The sequence below is a fragment of the Phyllostomus discolor genome, chromosome 8 (genome assembly GCF_004126475.2).
Source record: "Phyllostomus discolor isolate MPI-MPIP mPhyDis1 chromosome 8, mPhyDis1.pri.v3, whole genome shotgun sequence".
Lineage (NCBI taxonomy): Eukaryota > Metazoa > Chordata > Mammalia > Chiroptera > Phyllostomidae > Phyllostomus > Phyllostomus discolor.
This window is the reverse complement of record NC_040910.2, coordinates 37,694,679-37,708,129: the sequence shown is the minus strand read 5'-3', so window position 1 is coordinate 37,708,129 and position 13,451 is coordinate 37,694,679. Positions and strand designations below refer to the sequence as shown.

The 13,451-nt window shown below is 50.9% G+C and overlaps 1 protein-coding gene across 1 annotated transcript in view; it reads left to right on the top strand.

The window, feature by feature from the left end:
- Positions 1 to 325: 325 nt before the first annotated feature.
- The window catches only part of TCF3 (transcription factor 3), a 35,119-nt gene continuing 21,993 nt past the window's right edge, over positions 326 to 13,451 (top strand). Inside the window, 4 exon segments of the mRNA XM_028519759.2 lie at positions 326 to 472; positions 2,620 to 2,736; positions 2,739 to 2,761; positions 6,248 to 6,320. Of these exon segments, the coding sequence (XP_028375560.1) occupies positions 2,691 to 2,736; positions 2,739 to 2,761; positions 6,248 to 6,320 (142 nt within the window). The 5' untranslated portion in view covers positions 326 to 472; positions 2,620 to 2,690.

Below are 13,451 nucleotides of genomic sequence, written 5' to 3'. Positions count from 1 at the left end.
CTCCGATTGGCCACTACGGCTCTGCCTTATCTTTCCATCTCACGGTCCTTTCTCCCTTGCGTCACGGATGCTATGCATTCTACCCATGTGCGCCTCCGCGCTGGAAGATAGTCCCTCCCGCAAACCCGCGCCGTTTGCAGAAAGACCGCCAAGGTGTCCCCCACTCCCAGACTCCGAGCTCCGCGACGCCGTAACGGCTTTCTGCGAGCGTACGGGAGGACAAGCCGGAGGAGGGGGACTGTCGGGGCGGTGGCGACGGCGGAAGGATTCGCTGCGGCGCCGGACGGGGCGGGCCGTGGGAGGACCTGGGGTGGGCGTGTCCGGCGCACGGGAGGGGGACGGAACATGTCTCCCGCCGCAGGAAGATGAGGCAGTGGCGGCGCCCGCGGACGTAGCGGGCTGGGCAGAGCCGACCAGACGCGGCTTCACCGCGTACTCCACGCAGGCCGCCTCCGCCAGTGCCCCGAACACGTACGGGCACGCGGGGCGGGCACGCGGGGAGGGGCCCGGGCCACGCGCCGCCCACGCGCGACCCTCAGGGCCAGCTGGCGCCCCTTTGTCGGGGGGGGGGGCCATACGTGTGCCGCTCCGAGCAGGTAACTGCACCGGGACCCGGGGCCGTGCGGTTTTGGTGGCCCGGCGTCTTTGTGCGAAGTTGCCCCAGGCTTCCCCATGCCATGGGGGCCGGGAAGTTGGGGAGGGGGCGGTGCTCTGGGGTGCGTTTCCCCCCGCCCTGCCCCACTGCGGGCCGGGCGCGGGGCGGCGGCCGGGAGTCATTGTTCTCCAACTTTGCTCGCCGGGCATTGGGGCGGGCGACGTGTAGGGTCTGGTGCATGCGAGGCCCGCGCGCGCCCCCTCCCCGGCCGGGCCGGTCACTTCGGGAAACTTTCCGGAGCCCTGGGAGGGGGTGCAGGGGGCGCCCAAGGGGCCTTCCAACTTTGTGGCGGGTCCTCTGGGCGTCCCCTTCCCCGGGAGGAGCACGGCGGGGCGCTGCAGTTTGGGGGGGGAGCGTGTGAGGGAGGGAGAGTCCTTTTGTCTGAGCCGGGAAGGTGCGACCGCGCAAACTGAGGCTCAGGTTGAGGGCTGGGGGAACTGCGGAGTGAACATCTGCTCCGTGTTAATGGGGGAGAGGCGGCAACGGCGGCTCGGGTTTGCGAACAGCGGAGTGGTGGCGCCCCAGCTTCAAAGGGTCCCGGGCCTCGCCGCCTGCACCGGCTGCGGGGGTGGGCGGTTGGTTTCTCGGGCCTCCCCCACTGAGGAAGATGTCCAGTGCCCCGCCTTTCCTTCGAAATGGTTCCAAACACCTTACGAGTCCCCAAAAGTCCTCGTGACACCCCAAAGCCTCAGCTCTCCTGTAAAAGCCCGTTTCAGCCCCCCACCCCAGTCTGCCTGAAAATTGGTTTCAAACTATCCCACAAAAAATTGCGGTTTCGTACTCAAAAAAGTCAGTTTCACATGCCCTCCCAAAAAGAAAAAGTTAGCGGGGGAGGCTGTGCTCAGGGGGCTGCCGTTTCACACCCTGTCTCTAGTTGACAAACAAAGCGGGGGTTTCTCTACCACTGAAGTTGGGTGTCCCTCGACCTGGGAACCCCTCTCCCCGCAACCTCCTCCGCGGTGTCTCCACGGCCACCCCACCACCACCGGGGACCAGGGAGGAAGCCAGAGTGACTTCGTTGTCCGTCTACAGCGCAAAAAGACTTGCTTTGCGCCCTTTCCTAGGGTGGGTAGGGTGGAATGGGGTCTGGCAGGTGGATCCCCCACCCCCATTCTAGAATAGAATGAAGCCCCTGGGACCATGGTTGCGGGGGGGGGGGGGGGGGGGGGTGGTGGTGTAGGAACCAGCTTCCCTCAGGGGCTGGAGAGGGATGTTTTCAAAGTGCTTAAAAATAATTCCCGGATACAACGTGACAATAAAACAACCTAGGGTGTTTGTTCTTTTCTGAGTTGGGTGGTTTTTTGACGGGGGAGGAGGTGAGAGGGAGCTTTGAGGATAGGTACTGTGGTGGGCTCCCCTTGATTCCGTATGAAGCAGGCAGGGGCCTTCTCTCTTGAGGATTTCTGTTCACTTTGAGTTAGGGGTGACCAAGACTTCAGCGTGCTGTGACAGCTGCTTGTGGGAGGGGGGTGTCAGCAAACTTTCCTCTGGCCTGCCGGGGGCTGGGTAAGCTGGGGATGGTTGGAAATGGGACATGTGGCCTGAGGGGGCAGGTTCTGGCCCAGCAAGTGGAAAAAATGACTGCTCCAGCTCTCCTTCCAGTTTAAATTTGCAGCTTGAGTCTCTGGTGGTCTCAGAGGGAATTAGGAAATCTATATTTGCTCACTCTACACCCCCCCTCATGTTCAAACTCCCAGGGCTCTGAGGAGGGGTCTCTCTAGGGGCCCTGAATTCTGGTATTCTGGCTTGCCCTGCCCCCATCCCCAGGGTCAGGAAGGGAATCAGTCTAGGGGGACCCAGCCCCTCAGGGTGTTGGAAGGGCTTTTTTAAATAGCTCTCCTACTGTCCATCTGTCTACTTAGGCCACAGTCACAAAAACCTTTTTTATTCTTTCCTGTTTCTCTGTATATGTCTGTTCCTGCCCCTCCCTGTGCCCACTACCACCGTCCACCACCACAGGCTACCTACCACACAGGGCCATCTCTAGGACTGAAGTATCCAACTTGGCCCCTGAGCCCACCATTGCAGCTGGAGAATGAACCAGCCGCAGAGGATGGCGCCTGTGGGCACAGACAAGGAGCTCAGGACCTCCTGGACTTCAGCATGGTAAGCCAGGCTTGGCCGGCCTCTCAGACACCCCCCTGTGTCCCCTGGATTCCTAGAAAAGAAGCACCTACTGAAACAGCCCCAGAAGCCAGGCCTAACACTTTTTGGATAGAGGGGCCCCCAGGTAGGGCTGGGAGAATTGTGGTGTCCCTCTGATGGGCAGGCTGACATAGCAGTATGCATAATTGAGCCCTGTTGGTTCCCAAAGGCACCTGTTACCAAGGCGTTTGCTCAGGCACAGAGTGGGTTCGATCTACCACTCTATAGGTAGGGAAACCAAGGCACGGAGAGTGGGAGGGGCTACCCAGAGCCTCAGTATCTCCAAGAGGAGGCTCAGCTCTGAGGTCCCTGCTGGCTGTATGCACACAGTGGCCTTGGCCTTCTGATCTGTAAAATGGATGTGGCCACTGTTATTTCTTATATCATGGATTTCAAAAACAAGGCGGTGTACGTAGTCTACTTATTTATTTAGCCACACAGTCGTAGTGCAGTCAGGTGACATGAAGAGACCTCATGAGGACTGTGGCGATCTGTGGGCAGCGCTTAGCCACCACTGCTATTGCTGCCATTGGTATTTTTGAGAAAGGTTGGCTCCAGGTAGGAAGGTAAGGACCCTTATACTTCAGGTGGTTTGATCCACCCCAAATTCCCCATTTCTCTGCCAGGCAGGTGGAGGTCTGGAAGGCCCTGGCTTTCAGAGGTCACACAGCTCAGACTCGCCAAGTGAGGCCAGAAACCAGAGCAGAGCTCCCTTCAGTGCTGAGAGCTGCAGTGTACCTTGGACCCCGGGCCTTGATTTGCTCATCTGTGTAGTGGGCCACCTGTCACGGGTGTCTGGGTGGTCAGCGTTTCCTCACAAATCAGGGAACCCAATGTGGACACTTCCCTAAGTCCCGCCCCTCCCCCCACCCAGACACCGTTTTGGTTTTGAAACAAGTTGGGGAGGACTCTTTCGGTCTGAATTTAACCCTCCCCAGTACCAGGCCCAGGCCACTGAGGTTGATCAAAACAAGTCCCCAAACTGAAACATCAGCCGTCCTACGGAAAGGCACAGCCCTTGAGACAGTGGGCCTGCAGCTCTGGATAGGGCCAGGCCCGTATTTTAAGCCCCGTTTTATTTTTGCTTCCCCAGCTGAGTAACTGGGGTGCAGCTCAGTGTTTTTTGTTAAACCGACAGGTCACAGATACTGGGCCAGAACAGGTCTGCATGGGGCGGGGGAGCACAGGGTCAGAGCTGGCCCTACTGTGCCATCTGAGAGCCCTGAACAACTGTCTGCCTCCCCATTCTTTTTTTTTCTTTTCTTTTTTTTTTTTTTAAGATTTTACTTATCTTTAGAGAGAAGGGGAAGAGAGAGAAAGAGGGACAGAACGATGTGAGAGAGAAACATCAATTGGTTGCCTCATGTGTGTACACCGACTGGGAATTGACGTGTGACCTTTCATTTCAGGGGACCCTGCCCAACCAACTGAGTCACACCAGTTAGGGCTGCCTCCCTTCTATCCAGAGGGCCTGAATGTCTCCCCCTCCCCAGCTAAAACCAATAACTTGTTTCGTGGATGTGGATACAAGGCTGAGAAGGTGAGGTGCTCAGTGTCTCCTTCTCAGAATCTCAGGGCTTGGTTTTCATCCTCGTCTTCCCTCCTTGTTACAGGAGAGCGGCAGAGGCAGCCTCCCATTTCAGCTCACGTCCTCTCCATAGTGCCCTCTCACCTGCCCCAGAGAAACTGAGTTCATCTGTTTCTTTGAAAGACCTTGTTTTTAGATTGAAACGAAGAAGAACTTAAAGGGAAGCAGGTCTTCTTTGGGCTAGGTTCTCAAAAGTAGGAAAGGCAACAGTCAAAATTAAATACAGCGAAACTTCCTGCGATAGAAAAGGAAGGTGTTGAGGGCACTTTGACTCTGAGTGACCTTCCCTGAGTGGGCCTGAGATGGTTCCTCTGCCTAATGAGGGGCCAGGAGACGAGGAGTCTGAGCCTAGCATGTGTAGGGCGGGCCCCTATGCTCTAGAAATCCATGTGTGTTGGGGTTTCACAACATTCCATGTGGTCAGAACCCAAGTCCATTTCACAGAAGAAACATTGAGGCTCCAGGGGTGTGCGACCTCTCTGGGCTGATGATGAGTCATGTGGTGCTCAGAGGACATGGCCCATTGCCCCCAGCAGCAAGTGCCACGGCAGAACCCCTAGCAGTCAAGGGGACAGAACAAAGACAAACCCCCGGGGCTTGGCTGCTGACCTCCCGCTCTCAGGTCCTATTGGTTCTGATTTTAGCTCAGGCCAGCCCCTCCCCCAACGTAGGCCTCGGTTTCCCCAATGAGAAAGGAACCTATTTTGAGGAATAGGGCCCCGGGGAGGCTGGCCCAGTTGAGGGAGCAGAGACACACATGCGCACACACCACCCCAAGAGGGACATTAGGTGAGAACCCATTACCATGCCTCCCATGAGCCTCTGCTCTAACTCTGAGCATGTGGCCTTAGTTTCCCCTCCTGTGGGATAGGGTATGAGGGATAGGACCCTACTTCCTGGGCCCCTCCCAGGGTTCATGGTGCTCACATGAGAGTCACCTGTGGGTGAGAGCTACATCCCCACTTCCTTGCTGGCCTGGGAAGGTTTGGGGGAACCATTAGCCATTCCCCAACAAACCACTTAGCCCAATTCTGGCCACTTAATCACCTGTGCCCCGAATTGAACCTGTAAAACCCAGATCTGTGGGGCACAGCGATGACATGTGTTTGTTTTTTCTGGCAAAGAATTTGTTGATGTGGGTTTTCCTGTTAGTACTGCTACTGTTTAATCTACAGGAACTTTACAGTGAGTATTTAAGCAGGGAGGGTGGCACACAGGGAATCACCCAGTAAATCATGGGGGTGGGCTTAATAGCTTTTGCGGAATCCTTCCAGCTTCCTGCCTCTCTGAGCCTCAGTTTCCCTTTCTGAAGGGCAGGCATCAGCAGTTAGGGTGCATTGAGGGCTGCTTAGGCAGCTGCTGAGCACAGAGCTGAGCATGTGAGGGACACTCCACCCAGGTCATGCTCTCTGTCCCAGGGGTGGGGCCTGGCCATCCTTCCCATGTCCCTGCCACTTGGGGTCAGAAGTGAACAAACACAGGAGGGGATTCTAGGCTTGTCAGAAAAGGTCTGTGCACATGGTGGCCCCTGTTAGCTGTTAGGTGTAAATGGTCTCACTTTTTAAAGCTGAAACTTTGTATCATATCTAAGAGCAGATAAATTGTATCAAGTGCTAAACAAGTTATTCCATTCAAAAGAATACAAGTCTGGTGTAAACAGCCAGTTTCAACTCCACTAGATATTGTTGCCACTGGTGGGCTGTGCTGTCACAGGGGCCTGGGTTAAGGTGGTGTGCAGTGAAGGGACCCCTGACTGCCTTTTCCTGCCTGGTCTCTCTGATGGGACAGGACCCCTGTAGACAGAGCTGCATCCCTGGATGTGCGCCCCACCCCACTTACTGCTCTCTCCCTCCCCACAGATGTTCCCCCTGCCGGTGGCCAATGGGAAAGGCCGGCCCACTTCTCTGGCTGGCACCCAGTTTGGAGGCTCAGGTAGGACCCTGCTGCCTTGGGGCTGTGAGTTTGCACAAAAGATGAGAGTGTGTAGGAGGCGGGCTGGAGCAGAGCAGGAATGGGTGTAGCACCAGACCTAGAAGGTAGAGTGGGGCTAGGCTGGATGTGGGCTCATGGACAGGGTACCAGAGGAGGGGGTGGGAGGCCTAGGTCCAGCAGCTGGAGTGGGGGCTGGGGACAGCGAGCATGAGAACCAGCTGCTGTGATAGTCGAATGGCCTGCATTGAGTGTCATGGAGGGAGCCTGGAGGTCAGCATAGCATCTGTCCTGCACCTGGAGCCCGGCCCCTGGCCTAGAGATGGGAATCATCTGTATCACTCACAGGGGAGTCCTGTGTGAGGCAGGGACTTGAACCTTTGAGGTCTTCTTCGCCTCAGTGGGGTCCTGGGTCTCCATTCTATCCCCAAAGAGGAAACTGAAGCCCAGCAGGGGCATGACATGGAATCCCAGCTCTTGACAAATCTTGCCCATTCTGTAAGCCCTGGAGAGGCCCAGCCCCTGGCTGTTTACCTTCAAGCATGTATTAGGCCCTTAATAGTACACAGGAGGATACTAAAGGTTACTGGGACTTTGAGCATTCAAACTGGGTATAGTGAGGCAAACCTGGACAAGTCAGTCACTGTACCTGGCACTGAATGCTGATCATATGGCTGTAGGAGGATGGACAGTATGGCCTGAAGGAACCTGCAACGGGTCAGGAATCAGAGCAGTGGAGAGGAACTTCCACAAAGCCAGGCCATTTGGGGATGGTCTCCAAGGAGACATGATGAAGGGTTCAAGGCAGGAGGAATAGCACATGCAAAGGTCCTGGGGCAGGACCTTGCCTGGCATATAGCATGTTGGAGAAATAGGGAGGAGGCTCATGTGGCTGGAGCATGATAGGGTGAGTGGAAGGCCGGGGGCGGGGGGCAGGTCATGCAGGGTCTTGTGTGCTGTGGTGAGGACTTGGGCTTTCACCCCGAGGAAGGCGGAAACCCTGGAGGGCTGTGAGCAGCGAGTTGCCATGTGCGTGTTTGGGAATCTGCTCTGGCTGTTGGGAGGATTTGTGGGGAGCCTTTGGGAAGGCTGGCTGTTTCAATCTCTGGCACTCTTTGTGGACTTTGGCATCTTTCTGAGACCCCATGATTCCATGCATCTGAGATCCAGGACAGATTCTTAGAGTCATTTCTAAATTCCATTGGGATATCCAGTGAGGTTTGGCTGGAGGAGAAGGGAGTTTTGAGGGGGTGGTTTATGTTCACGCTGCCACCCCAAAGGGAGGAACATTGTGTTGCCGACCCTGGTGCCCTGCACTGGCCTTCCTCTCTGCCTGAGGAAGTGTCAGCAGGGCCAGCTAGAGTCCTCCCTGAGGTGTGGAAATCCCCACATCCCTTCCCTTCTGAAATAGCCCATAGGAGCTAGGATGCTGCCACTCACTGCCTAAGGCAGAGGACCAGGGCCTGGGGGCTTCCTGGACGAGGCATAGATGTGCCTTCATCTACCCCTGGGCCTTTGCCTTGTGCTATATTCCCTAATCTGGTGTCCACTCACAAGGCCAGCAGCCCTAAGTAGCCAAAGTCATGGCCCAGGGTGAGGATTCCCTCCAGGACACCCCATGCCCAGACTGGCTTCCCACTGACCCCTAACCCAGCCTCAGTGGGAGCCCTTGTAAACATTTGCAGATTGATATTCCATGTTTGCTGCAGCCCCTGCCCTCCCTCTGACCCTGACCTCTTGGGTCTGGGAGGGTCTTGTCCAAACCCCTCTTTCATGAGAAAGTGGGTCACCCTCCCTCCAGATAGGCCATGTCAGCTTTAAAGGGGACACTACCATTTATCAAGAGTTTACAAATGCTAGTGGTTCCCCCAGCCACAATCTCCCGCTCGCCTCCCCTTGTATGTCCTGGTCTTGCATTTTCCTGGTATTGACTTGAAGTCAACTTGCTTCTCTTAAATTTATTCCAAAACAGCACTTCCTATCAGAAAAGTAATAGCCTGACCCAAAATAGAGGGTCTCTTCGAAAATGACTGAAATAGTGGCTGTGGAGTGTTGGGGTCCAAGGGCAGCCTTGCCCAGGATGCCTGGGCCATTTCTGTGGTTATTTTTTAGATAATTTTTAATCAATATTTTTAGAAGATTTCATTTATTTATTTTTAGAGAGGGGGGAGGGAAAGAGAAAGAGAGGGAGAGAAACATCGATCAGTTGCCTCTCAAACATACCCCAACTGGGGATCAAGCCGAAACCCAGGCATGTGCCCTGACTGGGAATCAAACTGGCAACCTTTTGCGTTGCGGGACAACACCCAGTCAGTTGAGCCACAATGGTCAGGGCTAACTTTTATTTTGAAACCATGATAGATTAATTGACATTGCAAAGAAGTGTACAGAGGTCCTGTTTCCCACCCCACGCCAGTCCCCCCGACGTCCTGCACATCTGTAGTATATATAATGTGGAATTGGGAAGAGGGCCTTTGTACAGCACACAGTTTATTCAGGTCCCACCATTGCACGTGTGCCTGTGTGTGCATGTGTGTTTAGTTCTGTGCAGTTTGTCCCACGTGTAGGTCCATGAAAGGCCTCTACAATTGTCTCTTGAGTCTTCATTACTCCTCTGTCTCTTGAGTCTTCATAGTCACTTTCACCTGTAGACCACTATTCTCCATCTCCACATTTTGTTGCATTGAGAATGTAATATACACAACCACTCAGCTTGGTACCTTTCAAGGTTGGCTTTGTCTACCCAGCATAATTTCCTGGAGCTCCATTCCAGTTGTTGACTGTTTCAGTGGTTGTTTCCTTTTTTGCTGCCTGATAAACTTTTTAATGAAAGGAATCATAACACTTTTCAAAAATGACTTATGTCACTATTTTTTGATCACTGTATGCCAGGTACCCAAACTGGGTCATTGATTGTGAGTTCTCTGGCTTCACAGGTCAGTGATATAGCTGGTGCTATTATCATCCCCATTTACTTATAAAAAGCTGAAACTCAAGTTTAGGGACCCTCCTAACTAACCATTCAATACTGCCTCCCGGAATCCCATACCCACACCCTATATTGATCTTTTTGATTTGCAAGAACTCTTTACATAAAAGGATGCTCTTTTGTGATCTGTGTTGCAGCTGTTTCTTTCTCAACTTACCAACTGTTGTTAATAATGGAGGTTTTTCATTTATCTCAGTAGTTTATTGGCTTAATTTTAATGTTATCAAGATTTTCACTTAGGATGTGTTCTAGCCTTGGTGCCATTTCTGAAAAAATCCCTAAGAACTGGATGACAGTCCATTCTGCAGTACAGATGTGACAGTCACAAATGTGCCTGTTTCTCATTACATCAGGTTGAGGAATGTATGGGAAAGATGCTGGAGAGGAGGAAGGCATGGTTTTGCCGTCCTTGGCAGATCAAAGACATTACAAGTAAGTGGGGGAGTCCTGACCATTGTGGCTCAGTTGGTTGGGTGTCATCCCACAAAGTGAAAGGTTGCTGCTGGTTTGATTCTTGATCAGGGCACATGCTTGGGTTGCGGGTTCGGGCCCTGGTCAGGGCATGTTTGAGAAACAACCAATCAATGTTTCTCTCTCTCTCTTTCTCCTTTCCCTCCTCTCTAAAAATAAATAAAATCTCAAAAAAAGAAGAAGAAAAGCAAGTGGGGGAGAGAAACCTTAACGGTGACCGAGGCTGATGACCTAACTGTCCCTGACTAAGTGTACACATGCGGGGCCGCCCTGAACAGATACCCCTGGATCCAAGACCCTGGACCTAGGCCCCCTGGTGGACAGGCTGGGGTGGGGCGTGTACGGGCTTCACAGTGGTTCTGAGGGCACCTCCAGTTAGAAGCACTTACCCTTTAAAGGCCATACCCTGTAATTAGGGTCCACACCCCTTTTATAAATATTGATCACATACTGGGCATAATGAAACCTTTAAGAACAACAATGAAAAAGACCAGTATAAACCATGTTTTTTGAGAACAAGGCAGTGAATCTAGAAATTAAATACCAAAAAGTAGAAATAAGGCTGACCACTTAGATCAAAATTCCTTTTTACCCAACTCTTGTGTTAAGGGGGAAACTAAAACAGCCGAGACAGAATAGACATACATCAGCAGTAATAGAAATACATTGAAACTATTTGGTGTAACCAAAGCTGTACTTAGGGAATAATCATAGCTTTTGATGTTATTATTAGAGCAGATAAAGTGGGGAAAAATGTATTAAGCACTTTAAGTTATAAAATTCTGTAACGGTAAATTCAAGGAAACTTTTCATTGACTGATTGATTGATTTTATATGTAGAGAGAGAAACATCAGTTTGTTGTTCCACCTATCGATCCTTGTGTGTGCCCTGACCAGGGATGGAACCCACAATCTTGGCATAATGGGACAACGCTAAGCAACTGAGCTACCTGGTCAGGGCCAGGGAAACCTTTCTCGGCAGTTTGAAATGCCTTAAAAAATTTCCTAAATTCCAATTACCCATGAGTTTTTTTCTCATCTTTCTACCTTTCTCTCTATTGCTACCTCTGTGCTTACTTACCCAGTGTTACTACTGTAGCTTTATTGTGTTTTTATAGTCCTACTTCCGTTGTTCTTTCTCAGGTTATTTCCCCCCATGTTTTCAGAGATGCTGATTCTTTTCCATGATCTTTAGAATAATTATATCATGTTTCCACTCCCCAAGTCTCCCCCTCCCCCCAAAAAAAACCTGTTGTGATTTTGATATGTTAAATTCATAGATAAGTTTGAAAACCATTTGTCTTCCCATTGTAAGAATCCGTTATCTTCTCCATTTAAGTTTTCTTACTTGTTCCTTAGTAGTTTTTAAGATAAACTTGAAGATTGCTGTATAAAGCACATAGTCATTTTATATAGTTTTTAAAAATTTGGTCACATACTTTTCCAATGAAGGTTATTTCTAGGTATTCCAATAATTTCTGTGCTGTGGTTTGGGGATCTTTTTAATCATGTTTTCTACCTGGTCACCTTCTGCCATCCCTTAAATGCCTGCATTTTCCTCTTGGTTTGGTTTTACGCCACCCATCCTTAGACATTGAGGCTCCCCTGTCCCAGAGCAGATGCCCTATCCCTTTCTGCATTGGCTGATGTTCGCTTGTCGTCGGCTGGGCTGGCCATGACACTGGCTATCGCTTCGAGGTTGATCTTTCTGTCTGTGTTTATTCTGTTTGGGGCGTTCCCCTCGTGTCCTATTTGACCATCCACAGTGTCTCAGAGTGGTCCCGGTTTCTTCTCCGGGTCTGCTACTGGCTGTCACCCCAGACGCTCCTTGCGCACAGCCTGCGTTTTTTGCTGACCAGACCTGTCCTGCATTTTGCTTGTGTTCCTGAGTCCAGTGGGCCTGCGGCTTTAGGCACTGCTGCGTGCCCAAGCCAGTTTCTCAGGAACAGTCTCCAACACGTGGCACCGTGTCCCTCTGCACATGGGAAACTGGCCCTGCACTCTTTGTCCCCCATGCGTAAGCTCATCGAGATTTTGTTTGCTCCTCTTATCCATTTCACCATTTTCCTAGGCCAAAAAAATCATTCATTTCAGGCACATTAAAAAATGGCTACTGTTGCACCTTGGCTGGTGAGGCTCAGTTCTCAGGAGCTCGTCCCACAACCAAAAGGTTGTGGATTTGATTCCTGGCCAGGGCACATAGCTAGGCTGCAGGTTTGATCCCTGGTCGGGGTGTGTACAATCCCCAGTTTAGGCATGTTTGAGAGGCAGTTAATCAGTGTTTCTCTCTTGCATCAATGTTTTTCTCTCTGCCTTCCAATTTCTCTAAAAACAATGAAAAAATGTCTTTGCATGAGGATAAAAAATAAATAAAAATGGCTAATGTTGCATTCTTTTATCACGTATAAAGTCACCTGTCCTTGTAGTGTCAGGAGGTAGTGTTCATGTCTGTCCTAATTCTACACATTTTTTCTGTTCTTTTGTCCTTGATTCCACTCCCTCATTCCTTATCTGTTATTGATCTTTCTTCCAGTCTGCTTTATTGTTGAATCAATATTTATCAATTGACTGCTTTTCTTTTCCTTCTTCCATCTTGATTTCTCCTGTTTTAAGTTTAGTTTTATTTAATTTAATTAATTTATTTATTTATTTAGTCCAAGGCCGCATTTGTTTACGTCTGCTTTCTCGTTTAGTAGTCAGGAGTCTGGTATTACCCATTTCCTTCTGAGGACCGCTTCAGCCGTGTCCTTCTGGTCTCAGTAATGCAGTCTTCCCTTACGTTTCAAAGATACCTGGTAATTTAAATTTGTTTTATCTTTGAGTTGTTATTTTGGAGCTTTCTAATTTCCTAGTGGGAAGTGGAGTGTCTGTCCCTGGCTTGGCGAATTTCTATTCTAGGTCATTGGTGCTGAAATCAATGCAGCATAAGCGGCTGCACCTGCCCGGGTGGGCCAGAGCATTCTGCTCTCACTGAAATAGAGCCACTTTTTCATTCTTCACAAGCACTTGAGGGACGTGGAGCCATGAGGTCTTTGGTCCCCACGCGACCACAGTTTGGGGTTTTAATCTGTTTGACATTAAGAGAGCAGCTCATTTCCCCTCTTATTGTGTTGGTCTTGGAGTGTTCCCTGGGCTCCTACTTATTTATTTACACACTAGGTTATCGGCACATGAAACTTGGGTCAGTGGGGCTTTCTTTGTGAGCCCAGCCTGTCACTTGCAAGCAGCTGCCCTCTGTTTCAGTAAGCACTTGCCTCTTGAAGTCGGACTTTTATGTGAATATTATGATCCCATTTTTTGGTTTCATGCCTTTTTCTATCTTTGTGCAACTAATTCTCTGTAGTCTTCTGGATTTGCTTATTCCAGAACATTTTCTGTAGGTGCTGTGGCTTCAGTTTACAAGAAATTGTGAGGCTTACACTGTCAGCCCCTCCTCCATACTTTTGTGTCTGCTTTTCCTGTCTTTATACCCCCTCTTGCAGGCTCGTATATCTGGCATGTATTTTCTGGAAATTGGTTTTGAAAGGTCTGTGCTGGTTCGCAGCTCACTGGTGATTTTCATGGCTTTAAAGAACGTGCTGAAACCTCCCATTTCTGCTCTTTTAACCCAAAAGCGAAGTCACATGTCCCTCCTGTGGGAAAGTGGAGGAATGAACCTCTGCATCTGTCTTCCA